Raw genomic sequence first — 16666 nt, forward strand, 5'->3', positions numbered from 1 at the left:
TGTTTAAAAGGACATAAATATGGCAGCTTTCATGGGTCTCACATCTCAGGTTCCTTTTAAACAATACCAGTTGCCTAGCTGTCCTGCTGATCATTATGGCATTAGTAGTGTCTGAATCACACATCTGAAACAAGCATGTGACTAGTGCAGTCAGACTTTAGTCAGAAACATCTAATCGGCATGTTTTTTGTTTTGCAAGTTGTAGAAATTTGCATAATGTCTCTAGGGCCGCTTCACACACGCTTCAGGCAGCATCTCGGTTAAATGCTTTTCTGCCATCATCCAGAAAAGCCTTTACTGGAATATTTTCTGGCTGCTTTAACGTTGAATGTCGTTTCTCCACCACCACAGAGGGACACGGGAGCGTGGTGGGAAGCAACCTGTTGTCGTTTCTCCACCACCATAGAGGGACACGGGAGCGTGGTGGGAAGCAACCTGTTGGTTGATCTAAACTGCGGTAAATGACTCTTTGAATGAGCAGCACTTAAACTATGAGCTCCGTGGCTGGCGGTAAATGTCATGCAAGCACCCGTGTGAACTTGCCCTAATTCTCCATGAAGTTGAACTAGTTTACATCTCACTGACCATCCCTGCAGTGAAGTTGGAAGTTCCAGAAATTGAGGAGTCAAAGGATTTACCTACTAACTCCACAGCCCTGGCTTAAAACATCTGTTGATCTGACAGCTCAGCAGCAAAATGCAAATTCTAGACCTGCAAGATAATGCTGGTCTAAAGATGCATTTCTCATAGCAGCCTGTAGATGAAATGCATCAGTTCCAGACAGCACAAGTGACCTAAAGACATCTGCCAGATCAATTACAGTGTGTTGGCTACACCTTACACTACTCTGTACTGTTTGGAAGCTAGTTAAGTGTGAACCTAGCTTGGTCACACATTATGAAGCTTCAATGCCTTGCACCCAAAACACATTGAGCCATGCATTATGGAAATTCACTGGTGAATATTGCTCAAGGGTGTTCATCAAACAGTGCATCAAACAATTAGGCTTTTTTCACATTGAATTCTGAAAAACGGATGTGTTTAACTGATCAGTTGTTCCATAGCAGTGCATTGTGAAAACTTTCAGGGTAGGGTCACACTTGAGAATGCAGGAAAATGGCAGCATTTCCAGTGGCCCAATCAGCATTTCTGGCCAGCAGACAGCTCAGAACAGCTGTCCGTTGTAGAAAAAGCCCATGATTTTTGGCAAATGTGACCCTAGCCTCAGTTAAAAGGCATGTATTGTGAACTGACCCATAGGGAATCCTGGACATTAGGTTGTTTGCTCAGTAATAACTGACAGCAACTGTGTGACAGGACCCTAAAGCAGGCCATACACTGGCTCGATTCACGGCCGTTTCGACAGCAGATCCGATCCTGGGATCGAATCTGCTGCCAATCGCTTGCGCTAAACGCACCCGCCGATCCGATTCCCTCCCGAAATCGGATCGGTCCGTCGATCGCGCCGTGCGGGAAATTACCCTCGATCGCCCGGCGGTAGGAGCGCGTCGCTTGCGGCGTACGATTCGGGCCCGATCCGAGCATGTATACATTACCTGAAGCTGGCTCCGGGGTCCTCTTCTCCTCGCTGCACCGCATTTCCGCATGTCCCAGTGTACGCTTATACTTCCTGTGTCACTCCGGTGACCAGGAAGTTGAAATAGAGGGCGCTCTATTTGAACTTCCTGGTCACGGAGTAACACAGGAAGCGCCGGGATGGAGCAAGAACAGCGGTGCAGTGCGGAGAAGACGCCCCGGAGCCAGCCTCAGGTAATGTATACGGGGGGGGGGGGGGGGGGACAGGCGGCAGGAGCAGCTGAACAGATTGTGATCGGTTTCAGGCTGAAATCGATTCACAATCTGTTTGCAGTAAAGGCAGCCATACGATCCCTATCTGATCAGATTCGATCAGATAGGGATCTGTCAGCTGGTCGATCTAATGGCACATCGACCAGTGTATGGCCACCTTTAGTGTAGTATACACACTTTTCATTGTCCATTTATATTATTATGATGGACGCACTTATGTGCTAAGCAGGAGTGTATTGCTGCAACTAAGATTGCATGCATTCTAAATGCAAAGCTCTGCTTCTATGTAATAAGGAAGAGAAAACCTGCTGCCTCCAGATTTGCAAACCGTCTCCAGATTTGCAAACTGTTTCATGAATTCCTCACAGATTCGGGAGTTTGTGAACCAGGTTCTGCAAAATTCTGGGCTGCAGAGGTGTGGGGGGGGGGGGGGGGATGTTGAGCTCAATGCAGGGAGGGGGGGAAACAGTGGAGCATTGGGTAAGTGTATTTAACTCATCTGTCTAAGCACTTCTGGGCCTTCCGAACATCTTCTGACTCCCTGGGTTACCCACAATGACCTCACCATGGACAAGCCATAAGTAGACCAGAGAGCCTGTAGGACAGAGCGCAGAGACTGATGTGTTAAATATATTTAAGCACTTGTCCATTACACTACACTGCATAAGGGGAAGGTAGCAGAGCTCTCTTACACTCCCTGCTCAGGCTCAGCATAACACTTGTGTGACATTTTGCAAACTCTGGTGAGCTGCAAATTACCCAGTTCACCTGTAAAAGTGTTTGGTGAAACTGGCAACTCATCCTTACCATTCAACAGAATTGGATCCAAGCTGCAGAGTAGTCCAACTGCCAAAAAAAGTGTGCAGGGAACAGGGAGGCTGGCCAGCAGCATCTTTGTACATATTCTTTTCAGGGAGTGTACTTATAAAGAATAAAGGCCATGCTGAGAATCCACCATGGAGAGATGGACTAGTCCAAAACCTGTCCGATCTCTACTACCCACTGTAAGTGACAGCAACATAGGAGAAACAAAATATATGGCTCAATTTGCTCTGGAAGAAACGTACTTCTTATTTGTATGTGTTTACATGTATTTTCAATTTTACAATTTTTGGCGATAGTGGTTCTTTAAAACTCAAGGTATTTCTATGATTACTATAAATTGCAATGAAGATTTTTTTTCCCCTGAAGGTTATTATGATGTGTTGAATCTTTTGTAGCAGAGAGGAAGTTCTGATATTAGTTCCACTTTAATTTTAACTGTAATATATTTTATTTTATCCTAGGTACGGTTGGCAAGGGTTTAATTAATTATGACTGCCACTATTAAAGAATGCCTTGAGCTTCAGCTACTAGAGATGGAAATGCTCCTTTCCATGTTCCCTAACAAAGAAGATATTATATTCAATGATGTCAATTCCGTTTCCCTAATCAGAAAGTATGTAGAAGGAATTGATCAAGCTCTGCCACCATCGATTGAGTTTACAGTGATTGTTAAAACTGATGACCATAAGGTAAGAACTGTTATATTAACCACTGCAGCTTGCTGGTTGTTTTCACCTTGAGGACAGGAGCAATTTTAACATACCAGCGGTCTCTCCATTCATTTGCCAATAACTTAATCATTACCTATCGGACCTAAATGATCTTTATCTTCTAAAAATAAAGGATATGCATAGCATTAAAGAGACACTGAAGCGAAAAAAAAATATGATATAGTGAATTGGTTGTGTACTATGAATAATTACTAGAAGATTAGCAGCAAAGAAAATATTCTCATACTTTTATTTTCAGGTATATAGTGTTTTTTCTAACATTGCCTCATTCTATAATATGTGCAGATTACACAACACTTAGCATTCAAAATGAGTCTTTCAGAGCAGTCTGTGAAGTAATGACCTCTCCTCTAGCAGAGGAAAAGTAAATAGTCCAGGAACAGTTGAGATAATAAAAGTCAGATAACAGCCCTCTCCACGACTAACTTAGTCGGAGAGTTTAATGGCTTGTTTGCATAGAGATAACAACTGGAGTTTCTCAACTCTTCCTGTACTGGAAACAATTACATTGATGTATCTGATCTTAATGTTTTATTTCTATGGAATGTGTACACATTGGACTATTGGACTGTGCTACACATACATTACACATACAAATCATAATATCATCATTTTTTTTTCGCTTCAGTGTCTCTTTAAGTACATCGCATTAAAACAATACAGCTCATCAACAAGTAATAAAAAGAAATTTTGCATGGTACAGCCAGAATGGAAAAAAAGTCCAACAAAAATTAGTGAAACAGCCAGACTTTTAAATGAAATAACACAAAATGCAGAGATATTCAACAATTGATTGGTGTGCCAAGGTCCAAACCAGGGAGGTTAAGGCACAACAGCATTTCCAAACCCTTTATAGGCTATCTATTCCTCCTAGATAGCCTGGTATTTGATTAGGTTTTCAATACTGGTGTTAGACTAGCTTCACACTAGATCCGGAAAAGTACCTGTGGCTCCGTATTTTAAACCTGATCATAACCGGAGCCACGGATAGCAATGTTAAAAATAGCAGCCGTCTTTACCCAAACAAAAAACTAATCTGTCTGCGTTTAGAAGGACCCGTTTTCAAAACCTGAAACGGAGGTCCGGATTTGCTGCATTTTCACGGACCGCATATAGATCCTGATACATGCAGGGGTAGTGATGGGCAATAGGAAAACGGATTCCCCTCTACACAGGCAGTTTTGGGCACAGAAAAGGATCGGTTTTCTGTGTCCCAGCCGTGCCTATGGGTGGGGTGGGGAAGGGAGCGCCATGCTGGACGGGGTGGCAGCCAGGACGGGGGGTTGCAGTAGAAGGTGAGGAGGGGGGTCATCCCTCCTCCCTCACCTGATTCCCCCCTTACCCGCTCCCCCTCCAGCTAGTTTCTGCTTAACTACCTAAAACCACGTCACACTTATGGGCATGACCGCAGCGGCAGCCCCAGGACCGCCTAACGCCAATTGGCATCAAGTCCTGGGGCCGGCTACTGCAGGAGATCGCGTGCAGGCTGCGCGCGCGAACAACCCCCCTCCCCACCGTCCACTGCAAACCCCCCCCCGTCCACCCCCCGTCCAGCATGGCAGCCCCCCCACCCATGGCCAGGGCTGGGGATATGTTTCCACGGTCTGGAAATATAGGCTACAAAAAGGTCTTTTTAAAGAAAACTGGGAGGAAAAAAAATATTTATTTACAAAAACGGATCCATTTGAAATGGATCTGATCTGGAACGGACAAGTGTGGACCAAGCCTAAAAGATCCTATCAGTCAATATCAAGTAACTAAAGTGGTAGGTTAGGGGCATTTAATTGCAATTTGCTGGTAAAAGCATAAACGGATACATAACATGAAAGGCTCCCGGGACAGAGACATTAATGAAGTACAGGTGCCCCCCCACCACACCCTCTGTAACACTCAGGTGAGACAGTGGGGTAAAACTTATGTAATCAGGCTTGGTGTGTAGCAACACCAGAGCAGTAATTTTTAAGGGGGTGTCATTGAGAATGTTAAATTTAACTACTGTGGAGACATCCCCCCCAACCAAAGCTATTGTGCTCCCAGCTCAATAGGGGCATTGCTAGCCCCAAAGATCAGTGCACGTGCTCCGGATTTCCCCCAGGCAGAGTCAGATGTGGTGCCTCAATGGCAGGCATGCTGAGAGCTGTGGTGCATCAATCGGGGGTATGCTGGGTGCTGTGGTGCATCAATCGGGGGTATGCTGGGTGCTGTGGTGCATCAATCAGGGTTGTGCTGGGTACTGTGGTGCCTCTATGTGAGCATACTTTGATACCTTTATGGGGGCATGCAGGGAGCTGTGGTTTTTGTACGGGGGCATGCTGGGAGTTGTGGTACCTCAATGGGAGACCCGTGCGAGCATAGGAGGGGGTACACTAGAAAGTCAAGCAATGCTTTGGGGAACTGCCAGATAACCTGGTGACAGGCCAGCCCACTCAGCAGAAAGCCAGCAGTACAGAAGCCAGGTAACTCTGCCTAGTTATGTTTAAGTGACACTGCCTATTTATGTGATATGCTGCATTTTGATTTTTTTTTTTTATTAAAGGAATACTATCGATACCCAAGTGTTCTAAAATGACAGTGTGCAAATAATGCCTAAGTAGCTGTGTAAACATTTTCCTACTTTTCATGTTAAATATCAGAGGCAAAAGCTGTAATTTATGGAGGGTAGGATTTAACTATATTGGGACAAATCAATTGCAGAAGGGGTGTCTGCTTCAATGCACAGCCAGAGTTGCATATCAGACTTCAGAAAGCAAATATCAAACATATCAAACTCTGAAAGCAAAAACAGTATGAAAAAGCTGTGACAATTAGTTACATTTCCTTCAGACAGGTCAGTCAGAAACACAGGACACAGGAGCTGCAGCTGTTGGGAGCTCTCTCTCTCTGTCACACACAGAGTTCACATATAGTTCACTGATCAAGTGTGAGGGGAATTTCCCCTCTCCTCATGGCTCAGTCAGCCGCCAGTTTTGGCGTCAGTAAACTTTGAAAGTATTTTGCTAACAGTAAACAAAGAAGTTGCTACTAAAATGTATACACCAGTACTAAGGGCTCTTTCACATTAGACAACGCGTGCAGGAGCCATTCTCCTGCACGCGTTGTCTGCCTGCGGTGTGTCGTCGGGTATCTGTGGTGCGACGCAATCAGCGGCGGTAGCTGGTAATTAAACCCGACGGAAAACGCCAGCTCGCGGGTGCGTTGGATGAAAAACTGCGCCCGGGGTCGTCGGAACCGCAACGCATCGAAACGCAGCGTCGAGTGTGAAAGGTAAAATGAAAGTCTATGGACTTTCATCTTACCTTGGTTAACGCAAATGGCTGCCGTTTGCGTTAACGCACAAAATCTGCCCTAATGTGAAACAGCCCTTAGCAGCACTTCCCAAACAATTCCTGTGTCAATTGAAAAAAATATGTGAATCAATAGTATTCCTTTAATGGAGAGGGGGGCTTAATCCAACATTTTGCTAGGCAGGCCTACCTAGACCGCCGTTAAGATCATGTAAATTTGGCTCCACACATGACCACACCCACATTTGGTGCATGGCCACACCCATTTTCTGGCTGGAGTGCCTTAAAGTGCCCCGGATCCCTTAGGATCCTAGCAACACCCCTGATACGAGTTCTCAAATCTAGTAAGATCCGTAGCAGGTGGAGAGGGCAATCATTTGATGAAAAAGTGTCTAATTTGGCAAAAATGGAAGGCCTCCCCAAAAGGCCAGTGTTCTCCCTAGAAGCTTTCAGCTGGGCACTGTGTCCCGGGTAATTTAAGGGACCGCCCGGCTGTTGTGGCTATGACCTGTGTTGTCACACAAAGACCAACAATCTGCAGTCAGCAACACAGCTCTAAGCTGCCATGTGCACATATATCAATGTGCAGCTTCACAGACAACGATCCTGATCCAGGATTACCTGAGGCCCTAAATACAGGGAGACACTATTCAAATCCGGGACAGAAGAGACTGGGTGGGCATTTGGGCCGTCCTTTACCCTGGGTGCAGACACTTAACTCCGCCCCCAAATTGTTGATAAGCTCGGCCCTGACCGTGAAGCTCCGCCTCCACAATCATGTGCTGTGATTTTTCAGCTTGGCCAGAAAGCGAAAGGATGGAGATGCTGCTCCACGTTTAAGCCCGCTGTGACAGATAAGATACTGTAAGTTATTCTCTCACAGTCTCCTTACTGCCCTGCATCAAGGAAGGACAAGTTGAAAGATGGGCGGGGCGCCAACCCAAACTGAGAAAACACTGCCATAGTTTAGCGAACTGGCAATAACCTTGTTTAGCTTAGACAGTTGTGGTATCATCCGAGTATTGTCTACTGAAATTAAGGACAGACAAAAAAAGGGAGATGTTGTTACTAGCTTCAAATTTCTACCAAGGGGGCAGTGCAGAAGAAAGGCCCCAGTCCAGTATTTGACCTAGATTAGTAGCGAAGATAATGCCAGAGGCTGGGAAGGGCACCACCCCCTAGTTTCTGACTTCTGTATAAAACCTGAGCCCTAACCCTTTTTGGCTTATCATCCCAAATATGACTATTTTAATATGTGCCTGAAGGGGAGCCTTGGAAAAGTTCTTTCTTTGGAAAAGAGATAGGTAACATTCTAAATGGGTTCAAAATCTTGGGCAACAAAACCGTTTTATGACCCAACCAGGATGTTTTGTATTTACTCCAAGTTTTGAGCATTGCTGTAGGGGCGGATCCACACTATAAGCGCTTTTCTGAGCACTTCATGATTGATTAGCGCTTTTTAAAACTTTCTCCCATTCACTTTCATTAAAATCGCGGTAAAAATTGCGTAAAAATTCCTGCGATTTTAATGAACGTGAATGGGAATTTTTTTTAAAAAGGGACCAGAAAAAACAAAACTCTTGATAGAGGTGACAGTATACTGCCAACCAACCGAATCAAAGGTCTTGCTGATATCAAGACTTAGTAGTAAACACCCAGTTTGTGTCCATTCTGCATCCAGTATATTATGCACCACCAACCTACGACATTGTCATATCCCTTCCCTGCTGCCCTGGACTAAATCCAGTTTGATTATAATGAACCAGGCACCCAACCATTGACCACAACCTCAGAGCAAGGATCTTAATATCATGCAAGACGTCATTAAACAATGAGGAAAGCGGGAACGCCACAATATTTGCAAACTTTTTGTAATACTGAGGAGTGAAACCTCCAGGGCCAGGGGCCGTAGACAATTTAAACGATGAGTTGGAAGCAGATACCACCTCCATAGTAATAGGGTCTTTTATAGTGAACTGCTGCTTATCTGCAAGTGAGGGGAGCCGCAGCCCTGACAACCATGTTTAAGGGAGCCGGAGTCAACATCAGGCGCATGACCCAATAATTATATATAAAATTCCTCAAAATGTATTAACGCTGGAGGGCAATGTTTCCACTGCACATTTGCTATTATGTAGTTTGTAGCAGTGAGTAGGCTTGTAGTATTGAGTCAGTTTGTGCACTGACTGAGTAGAAGGGTTACCGGAACCATATGGTTATCGCAGACATTGAGTTAGCAGCAATAACAGCGGTTATAAACACATAGTCAAGCCTGGCATATGATTGACGGGAATGAGAAAAAAAATGTGTACTCTTTGCAGCCAATATTATGGGCTCGCCAGATATCAACTAGTTGAGAACTAGTAAGAAGGACTTTCAACTTGTGTGGAGAACATCATGCAAAAGGGGATAAAGTAGATTGATCCAACAATGGGTACAACCTGGTAATTTCTTTGTAAGTTGACAAACGTACAAATTTAACAGGTGATCAAATAATTATTTCGCATTCGGTAGAAGCAGGAAAAAAATAATGTCCTAGATGGGCCAATTGGTACTTTCACTTACATTACAATTTGTACAAATAGGGCCCTTAGTCATATAGCTTCTCCCATTCAGCATTCAGTAAATTTGCTTATACAGTCTGGCATTTTGCATTAATTTAATAAACTGTACTAGGAGAGCGCTGAAGAGATGATTGCCTATACTGTAAATAGTAAGTTGTTGCAATATTTTGATTGGATTGGGGGGGGGGGGGGGGGAGAGGTGGTTTAGAAAGAACAGAATGGAGCAGGTTTTGTCTTGCATGAAATGGGTCAAGAGAAAGCATTCTTTGCCTAATTGTGAGAGGAAGCAAAAAAATATGTATTTAAAAGGCCGCTCCTCACTATTCACTTTTGGCGCCTCTTGACTCATGCAAAGAGTTAAGAAAGATTTTTGTTTTTCCTTGAAAATCTAAGAGAGGTTCCTTCTTTTAGGTTCCAGATGCTTACTTAAAGCGGAACTGAATACTAAAGAAAAAGAAAGTATTTCACTTACCTGGGTCTTCTGCTAGCTGACGGCAGGAGAACAGAGGATCGTAGAGGACGTCACAGGGCAGGAAGGCTGCAAGGGGCTGGCAGAAGCCCCAGGTAAGTGAAATACTTTGTTTTTATTTAGTTTTCAGTTACGCTTAAAGCCATGCAAAACCTTGGTGGGTGATCAGATTTGTAGGTAAAGGTGTCTGAGTGGATCCTGGCTTCTGGTGCTGTTATGTGCCATTAGTCCCATAGATGTAAAACTAGCATGAAGCATGCAACAGCATGGTTTACAGTAGGTGCAAATGTATCTTTCACCACCACATCATAAGGGAAGGGGGTTTACCAAACAGTAGCAGACTTCAATTATAAGGTCTCAAAGCATTAGCTAGTGTAAGCGAATGCTTCATTTTTTCCTTTTTTTTTTTTAGTTTTATTTTTTTTTTACCGCATGAGTTAATTTATTTCACATTCAATTTTTACTGAACAGGTCTTGAACCCTTTAGGAGGTAGGCCTGTGTAGACTTTCCGTTGCGGAGCATCCAATGGGGTTTGAAATGACCTGTGCAGATAATAGTTTTTTCATGAGATGAAAATCCACCCAAATGATAAGTTTGTTTGAAAAGCAGATAAATCTCGCACTCATGAGGAATTGTGGGGATAGGCCTTGGAAATCTTTTTGCACTTCCTGTCTTTATTAGGAGGTAGAGCATTTTGTTGGTGGACTCATAGAAATCCCACCACTGGTAAGAGTAATGACATTTTCTTACAGATGCCAGTCAGCCAATATAATGATCATAACAACGAGTGTGTTCACTATTTTAGGTAAAGACAGAGATGCATGTATTTCTTCCTCACAGTTACCCAACAAAAGAGCCGCAGTTGTTTGTTCGATCGGATACAATGGACAAGCAGGAACATAATGTTCTTAACAAAAGCCTGTCCTCCTATATCAATTCATTGGACCGTGGGGATTTGTGCATCATGAATGCTATCCAATGGTTGAAGGACAACCTCTCCTCTTACATACAGACTGCCAAACACAGTACTGAGCTTGAATCAAACTTGGAAAAACCTGGTACTTTTTATCGTATGTGGATTTATAGCCACCATATATATCGGCAGGAATTAAGAAAAAAGATCTTGGACTGTGCTAAGCGCCTGGACCTGACTGGATTCTGCTTGACAGGAAAGCCAGGTGTTATATGCGTGGAGGGGGACAAAGAGCATTGTGAGGAGTTCTGGCGGGACATTCGCTATCCTAACTGGAAGCATATTTCATGCAAACATAGTGAGAGTGTGGAGGCCACTGGTCTCTTAGATAACCTGCGCCTCTTCTCTTCTTTTGAGGAACTCACGTTTGCTGCTCATGGAGATTATGGACTCAGGAATGATTATCATATGGATCTTGGACAGTTCTTTGAATATCTCAAGCAGCATCAGAGTGAGCACATCTTTCAGATACTTTTTGGTATTGAGGTAAAATCCTGATTCACCCAAATACATGTGTTTGTTTCCAAAATAAATATTTGGATATCGCCCATTTGAGTGTATGATTATTATCTATGTAACAAAAGAGCTGCAACGCTTGTACCACATTATCTCAGTAATAACTAATCAAAGTTACATGCAGTATTTAAAGGCAAGTAAAAAAAAAATCAGATTTACTTACCTGGGGAATCCTCCAGCTCCTAGAAGCCTATGTGTCCCTCACCGCAGCTCCACTCTCGGGTAGTCTCCCGGGGTCCCATTCGTTGCACCTGGTGACCTGGCCAGGTAGGCGGCCTCTGCGCATACACGAGGTGCGGCCATATGCAGCTCATGGTCACACTTCTATAGCCGAAAGCATTCTGCACATTCTTTCTTTTTTCAACTAAACTAACTGTGTAAGGTCAGTGACTTGGACGGAGCACAAATGCATATAAGGTACCTATTTTTGCCATTCACAGTTAAATAAATGTAACTCTGAAACCATGAACAACTTTCAACCTTTTTATTCTCACGATATAGGCAGTACAGCTTCAGCTACCTAGAAGCACTACCCCTGCATTTCGAGACATCTTTGCAAAGATCCACAAGACTGCTTAATTTCATTTAGTCAAGTAGCCTAGCTCATTGGATATAAGAGCTTTGTTGTTATAATAAAATTTACACAATTGCTTTTCCCACCAGTCCTAAGTGAAGTGATATCTTTTAGATTCTAAAAACTAAACCAGTTTTCCTAAACTGCTTGAGGATGTAGGAAGTACAATCAAGTAATGCATTATAAAGATTATTTTTATGTTTTGCTGTCTAGTATGTCCCCCATGTGCTTATTAGGTAAATAGATGGGGAGGGTGATTCACTTAAAGAGACACCGTAACAAAAATTGCATCCTGTTTTTTATCATCCTACAAGTTCCAAAAGCTATTCTAATGTGTTCTGGCTTACTGCAGCACATTATACTATCACTGTCTCTGTAATAAATCAACTTATCTCTCTCTTGTCAGACTTGTCAGGCTGTGTCTGGAAGGCTGCCAAGTTCTTCAGTGTTGTGGTTCTGTGATGCATCTCCCCCCTCCAGGCCCCTCTCTGCACACTGCCTGTGTATTATTTAGATTAGTGCAGCTTCTCTCTGCTCTATTATCTTTTACAAGCTGGATAAATCGTCCTCTGAGCTGGCTGGGCTTTCACATACTGAGGAATTACATACAGGCAGAGCTGTCTGCACTCTGCAGGAAGAAACAGCCTGACACTTCAGTGGAAGATAGCTGCAGGGGGAAAGAAGCACACAAATGATCTCTTGAGATTCAAAAGGAAGGGTGTATACAGCCTGCTTGTGTATGGATGTATTTTCTATGTGTGGACATGCTGTACATCAACCTACTTCCTGTTTTGGTGGCCATTTTGTTTGTTTATAAACAAACTTTTTAAAACTGTTTTTAACCACTTTTAATGCGGCGGGGAGCAGCGAAATTGTGACAGAGGGTAATAGGAGATGTCCCCTAACGCACTGGTATGTTTACTTTTGTGCGATTTTAACAATACAGATTCTCTTTAAACAATGTGAATGCCAAAAACTGTCAAACAAACATTACGAAGTGTAAAGTGGGCCTTGCATGTGCACTTGGTGCAAAATTTCACAAAGTGATTTCCAGATGAATCTACTGCATTGACAGTGCAGATATGTATTACACATATTTTTATATATACTGTCACAGACAATCCACACACAAGAAGCAGAAGTAATTACCTTTTTAACTTCCCTGCAATAAAACCCTATCATGTTATCTCCCTGACAAATAACTGGAATTTAGCTTCTATTTACTTTTCAGGAAACCCAGACTGAACTTGACAAGCTGTTCTACAAGCTTATTTTCATATATTTCAACTCACATTTTTTAACTCCTGCTGTACTGGAAACCAGAAAGGAACCTCAAATAATTTCTTAGCAGAGCTAGTACTATATGTGTATAAAGTCACTTCAGATACACTTTTGTGGAATACTCTTCAAAGGGGGTTAGCAAAGTCAAAGTGCTTTTCCTCACCTCCGTGCCCAGAAGGAGATTGGGGTAAGCACCCCCATTCAAGTGGGGGTAAGGCTTGTGGTCTTAATGAGATTGGTTTCTATGGCTGAACAGCTGTATTCAAGACTTACATCACCAAGAGTAGCGCAAAACATGAGGTGCAGTGGGGCAAAAACCATGCTGCTACTGGACTATAGAGCAGTGGGGACATGGTCTCTCTAATGATGAATCACACTTATCTGTCTGGCAATGTAATGGAAGATTCCGGGTTTGGCGTTGGTCAGGAGAACAATACTTAGTTTCATAGTTACATCATAAATTCATAGAGTTTAACCTTGTTCACACTTGCCTAACTGTTCCAAGTGTTTGGAGGAAGGGGGATTAAGGTTTGTAGTTGTTTGTCAGGGACATATTGGCTAATTTCATGCTCCCGAACTTGTGGGAACAGTTTGGGCATGGCCCCTTCCCTCTCTGACATGACTGTGCACCAATATACAAAGCAAGGTCCATAAAAACATGGATGAGCATGTTAGGTGTGGAGGAACTTGACTGGCCTGCACAGAGCCCTGACCTCAGCCAGATAGAACACAAATGGGACAAATAAGAGCAGATAGTTTGAAACAGGCCTTTTCCCTTCAATATCTCCAATATTAGTACCTGACCTCACAAATTATCTTCTGGAAGAATGGTCAAAAATTCCCATAAACACATTTCTAAACGTTGTGGAAAGCCTTCCCAGAAGAGTTGAAGCTGTTGTGACTGCAAGGGGTGAGTCAACTTCATATTAAAGCCTATGGCATGTGATTAAATTTCATGTTCGTAAAGGCAGCCATCCCAATACGATTGTCAGTATAGTGTACAGTGTACGGGCAAAAATGGCAAAAACTAAGCTAAGTGGTAGATATTCACTGGACATGTTGCTCTCTGCAAACATTAAGTTATTTACTGAACGTGCCTTTGTACGGAAAAACATTTTCAGGTTTTCACATTTTGTAATGTGTTTGTTAATTTGCTGATCAGGAAAAAAACAATTCAAAAACATTCTTCAAAGACACCCATCAGAGTTCTCAATGCTGCTTTGGTATGTGCAGTAAATTATTCCAAGACATATTTGAGTTTATTTAGATTAAAAATGCATGACTTGGAGCATTTTGCTGTGTTAAGTGTAAAAAAAAAATCTGTATGCAGTTCCAGCATGTAGCATTTAACATCTACAAGATCTAGTGCCTGTTATAGCAAAATATTCCCTTACCATGATTAATATACTTTATGTAACATAAACATTTTTTACTTTACCCATCATTAGTTTTGGCTACCGTAGCTTGTACCCAATCCAAACAGTTATTTAACTGTTTCATTCTGCCGTTGTTTTGCCATTGGATATAAGGATTTAGGAATCATCAAATGAAGCGCTCTGGCTTTAAACTCTTTGGCCAGACCTGTGCATCGACCCACATCTATTACATCTGCATTTGCTTGTAAATGGAAGAGAGAGTGCAGCTGTTGCAGTTCATACAACAGTATTCTTAGCAGGCTGAGCATTTAGCTGAATGAAAGTTCTGTAGCTCTTGGCATTGCCACTCCGTAATTACAGTGAGGTGGAAACACTGATGCAGCTGCCACTACCAAATGAAGATATAACATTTTAGTTGAAGCTGGATCTGACACACTGTCACTTGCCAGATCTTAGACTTCTGCTATACACTGTATGAAACGTGGCAACTGTGACCAAACCAAATCTTGTGCGTCTTAGAGGGCTTTTTCACTTTTTTCACAGACAAAGTGGAAGGACAGTTTTCATGTTTTTTTTTTTCTACCTCTGTTTTCCCTGTGAAAGGTAAATACATCTGGCTTATCTGAGATTTAAAGGGAAGGTTCAAGCAAAATAAAACAATGAGTTTCACTTACCTGGGGCTTCTACCAGCCCCATGCAGCCATCCTGTGCCCTCGTAGTCACTCACTGCTGCTCCAGTCCCCCGCTGGCAGCGAATTCCCGCCAGTGCAGGAACATTAACAAATACATTTTTACGCGTTACTGGTTCAATGCGTACATTTTTACGCATTGAACCAGTAATGCGTAAAAATGTATTTGTTAATGTTCATGCACTGGCGGGAATGCGTAAAAATGTACGCAATGCGGCCCGCCGACCTCCGAGGTCGGCAAGCTGCCAGCGGGGGGACTGGAGCAGCAGTGAGTGACTACGAGGGCACAGGATGGCTGCATGGGGCTGGTAGAAGCCTCAGGTAAGTGAAACTCATTTTTTTATTTTGCTTGGACATTCCCTTTAAAGGATACCCAAGTTGTAACAAAAGTGTCCCCTTTTATTTACCTGAGAGCCTGAGACCTTTTCCAGCCAACGTAGTCTTGTAGGTCCCGCACTGTCCTCCCGGTCCCCTTCCTTGATCCTCTGTGCTGCCCGTTAAAGTCTGGTGGATCAGCGCATGGACAGTAGAGCTCTACTTAGCAAAGTCACACTCAACTGCCCACGTGCTGTTCCACTGGTGTGCCTCCTTGATCATTCTTCTGTAGCTGGGAATGTTCTGCACCAGTGCAGTTTAAGAATCAGAACACTCCCAGCCATGGGAGCATGATCAACAAAATGCGCTCCCAGGTCAGCGGCATGCACAGTGGTGTGCAACTTAATTAAGGAAGCCCCAGGAAAGTAAAAGGGGACACTTTCATTACGACTCTGGTATCCTTTAAAGAAATAGATCTAAATAGCATTTACTGTCACTCAATGGCATTACATAATCTTAACAGAACTTAGCTAAGCTAAAACTGGGAGAAACTGCTTAGGTTGCACCACCAGCTGAGGTGGCTGACACTGGAAATTCCTACTAGCAAAAAGACTGAGCTTAAAGCACTGTGGCACTAATGCTAGCTGCACAAGAACAGGCACCAAGTATCAGATTCATAGAATCAGGGACCGACCATATTAGACAACACTGCAGGCTGTGCAGAGCCACCTCAGTGACCAGAGATAGTGGCACAGTGTAGATCAGGGATCAGGAACCTTTTTGGCTGAGAGAGGCATAAATGCCACATATTTTAAAATGTAATTCGGTGAGAGCAATACAATAGGTTTGAAACTGGGACAGTAGGGCTCACGACCCTGTTGCCATGTTGATGTGTATACAATTGATCCGCCGGACAGCAGAAGTGTCAGACACGTCTTTAGCTTCTCTTGGGTTTCAGCAACATCAGCAATTTTCCCGAGAGCCAGACAGGAGAAATACCAACTAACAGCTTGTACAATTAGCTAGCTGGCTTGGGGGCTGATTCACTTTGTAGGACAAGATCCCTGCACTTTGGACCCTGTCAGGTCCAGTGACTTTGTGCCAGAGTGGGACAATTGGAGTTCCTGTTCTTCTTGGGGTAGTGCGAGTAAGTTAGTAGTGCATGCTCCAGCAGTAGTGTACCTACTTAGAACATTTTTCTTGCACTGCCACACTAAGGGACCTTTTACACTTAATGCAATGTGCGTTGGTATGCTCTT

General features: G+C 43.3%; 1 protein-coding gene across 4 annotated transcripts in view; it reads left to right on the forward strand.

Moving 5' to 3' along the window:
• RWDD2A (RWD domain containing 2A) overlaps nt 1-11362 on the forward strand; it is a 45216-nt gene extending 33854 nt beyond the window's left edge. For 2 of the 4 annotated variants that reach the window (XM_068281551.1, XM_068281554.1), the window contains exons 3-4: nt 3096-3323; nt 10489-11358. In XM_068281551.1, coding sequence (XP_068137652.1) covers nt 3123-3323; nt 10489-11154 — 867 coding nt within the window. In that variant the 5' untranslated portion in view covers nt 3096-3122 and the 3' untranslated portion in view covers nt 11155-11358. Of the gene's footprint in view, nt 1-3095; nt 3324-9624; nt 9778-10488 lie in introns of those variants that run through there. The other 2 variants (XM_068281555.1, XM_068281553.1) reach the window with 2 other exon arrangements.
• Nucleotides 11363-16666: the final 5304 nt, after the last annotated feature.

This window comes from Hyperolius riggenbachi, chromosome 4 (assembly GCF_040937935.1).
Source record: "Hyperolius riggenbachi isolate aHypRig1 chromosome 4, aHypRig1.pri, whole genome shotgun sequence".
Classification (NCBI taxonomy): domain Eukaryota; kingdom Metazoa; phylum Chordata; class Amphibia; order Anura; family Hyperoliidae; genus Hyperolius; species Hyperolius riggenbachi.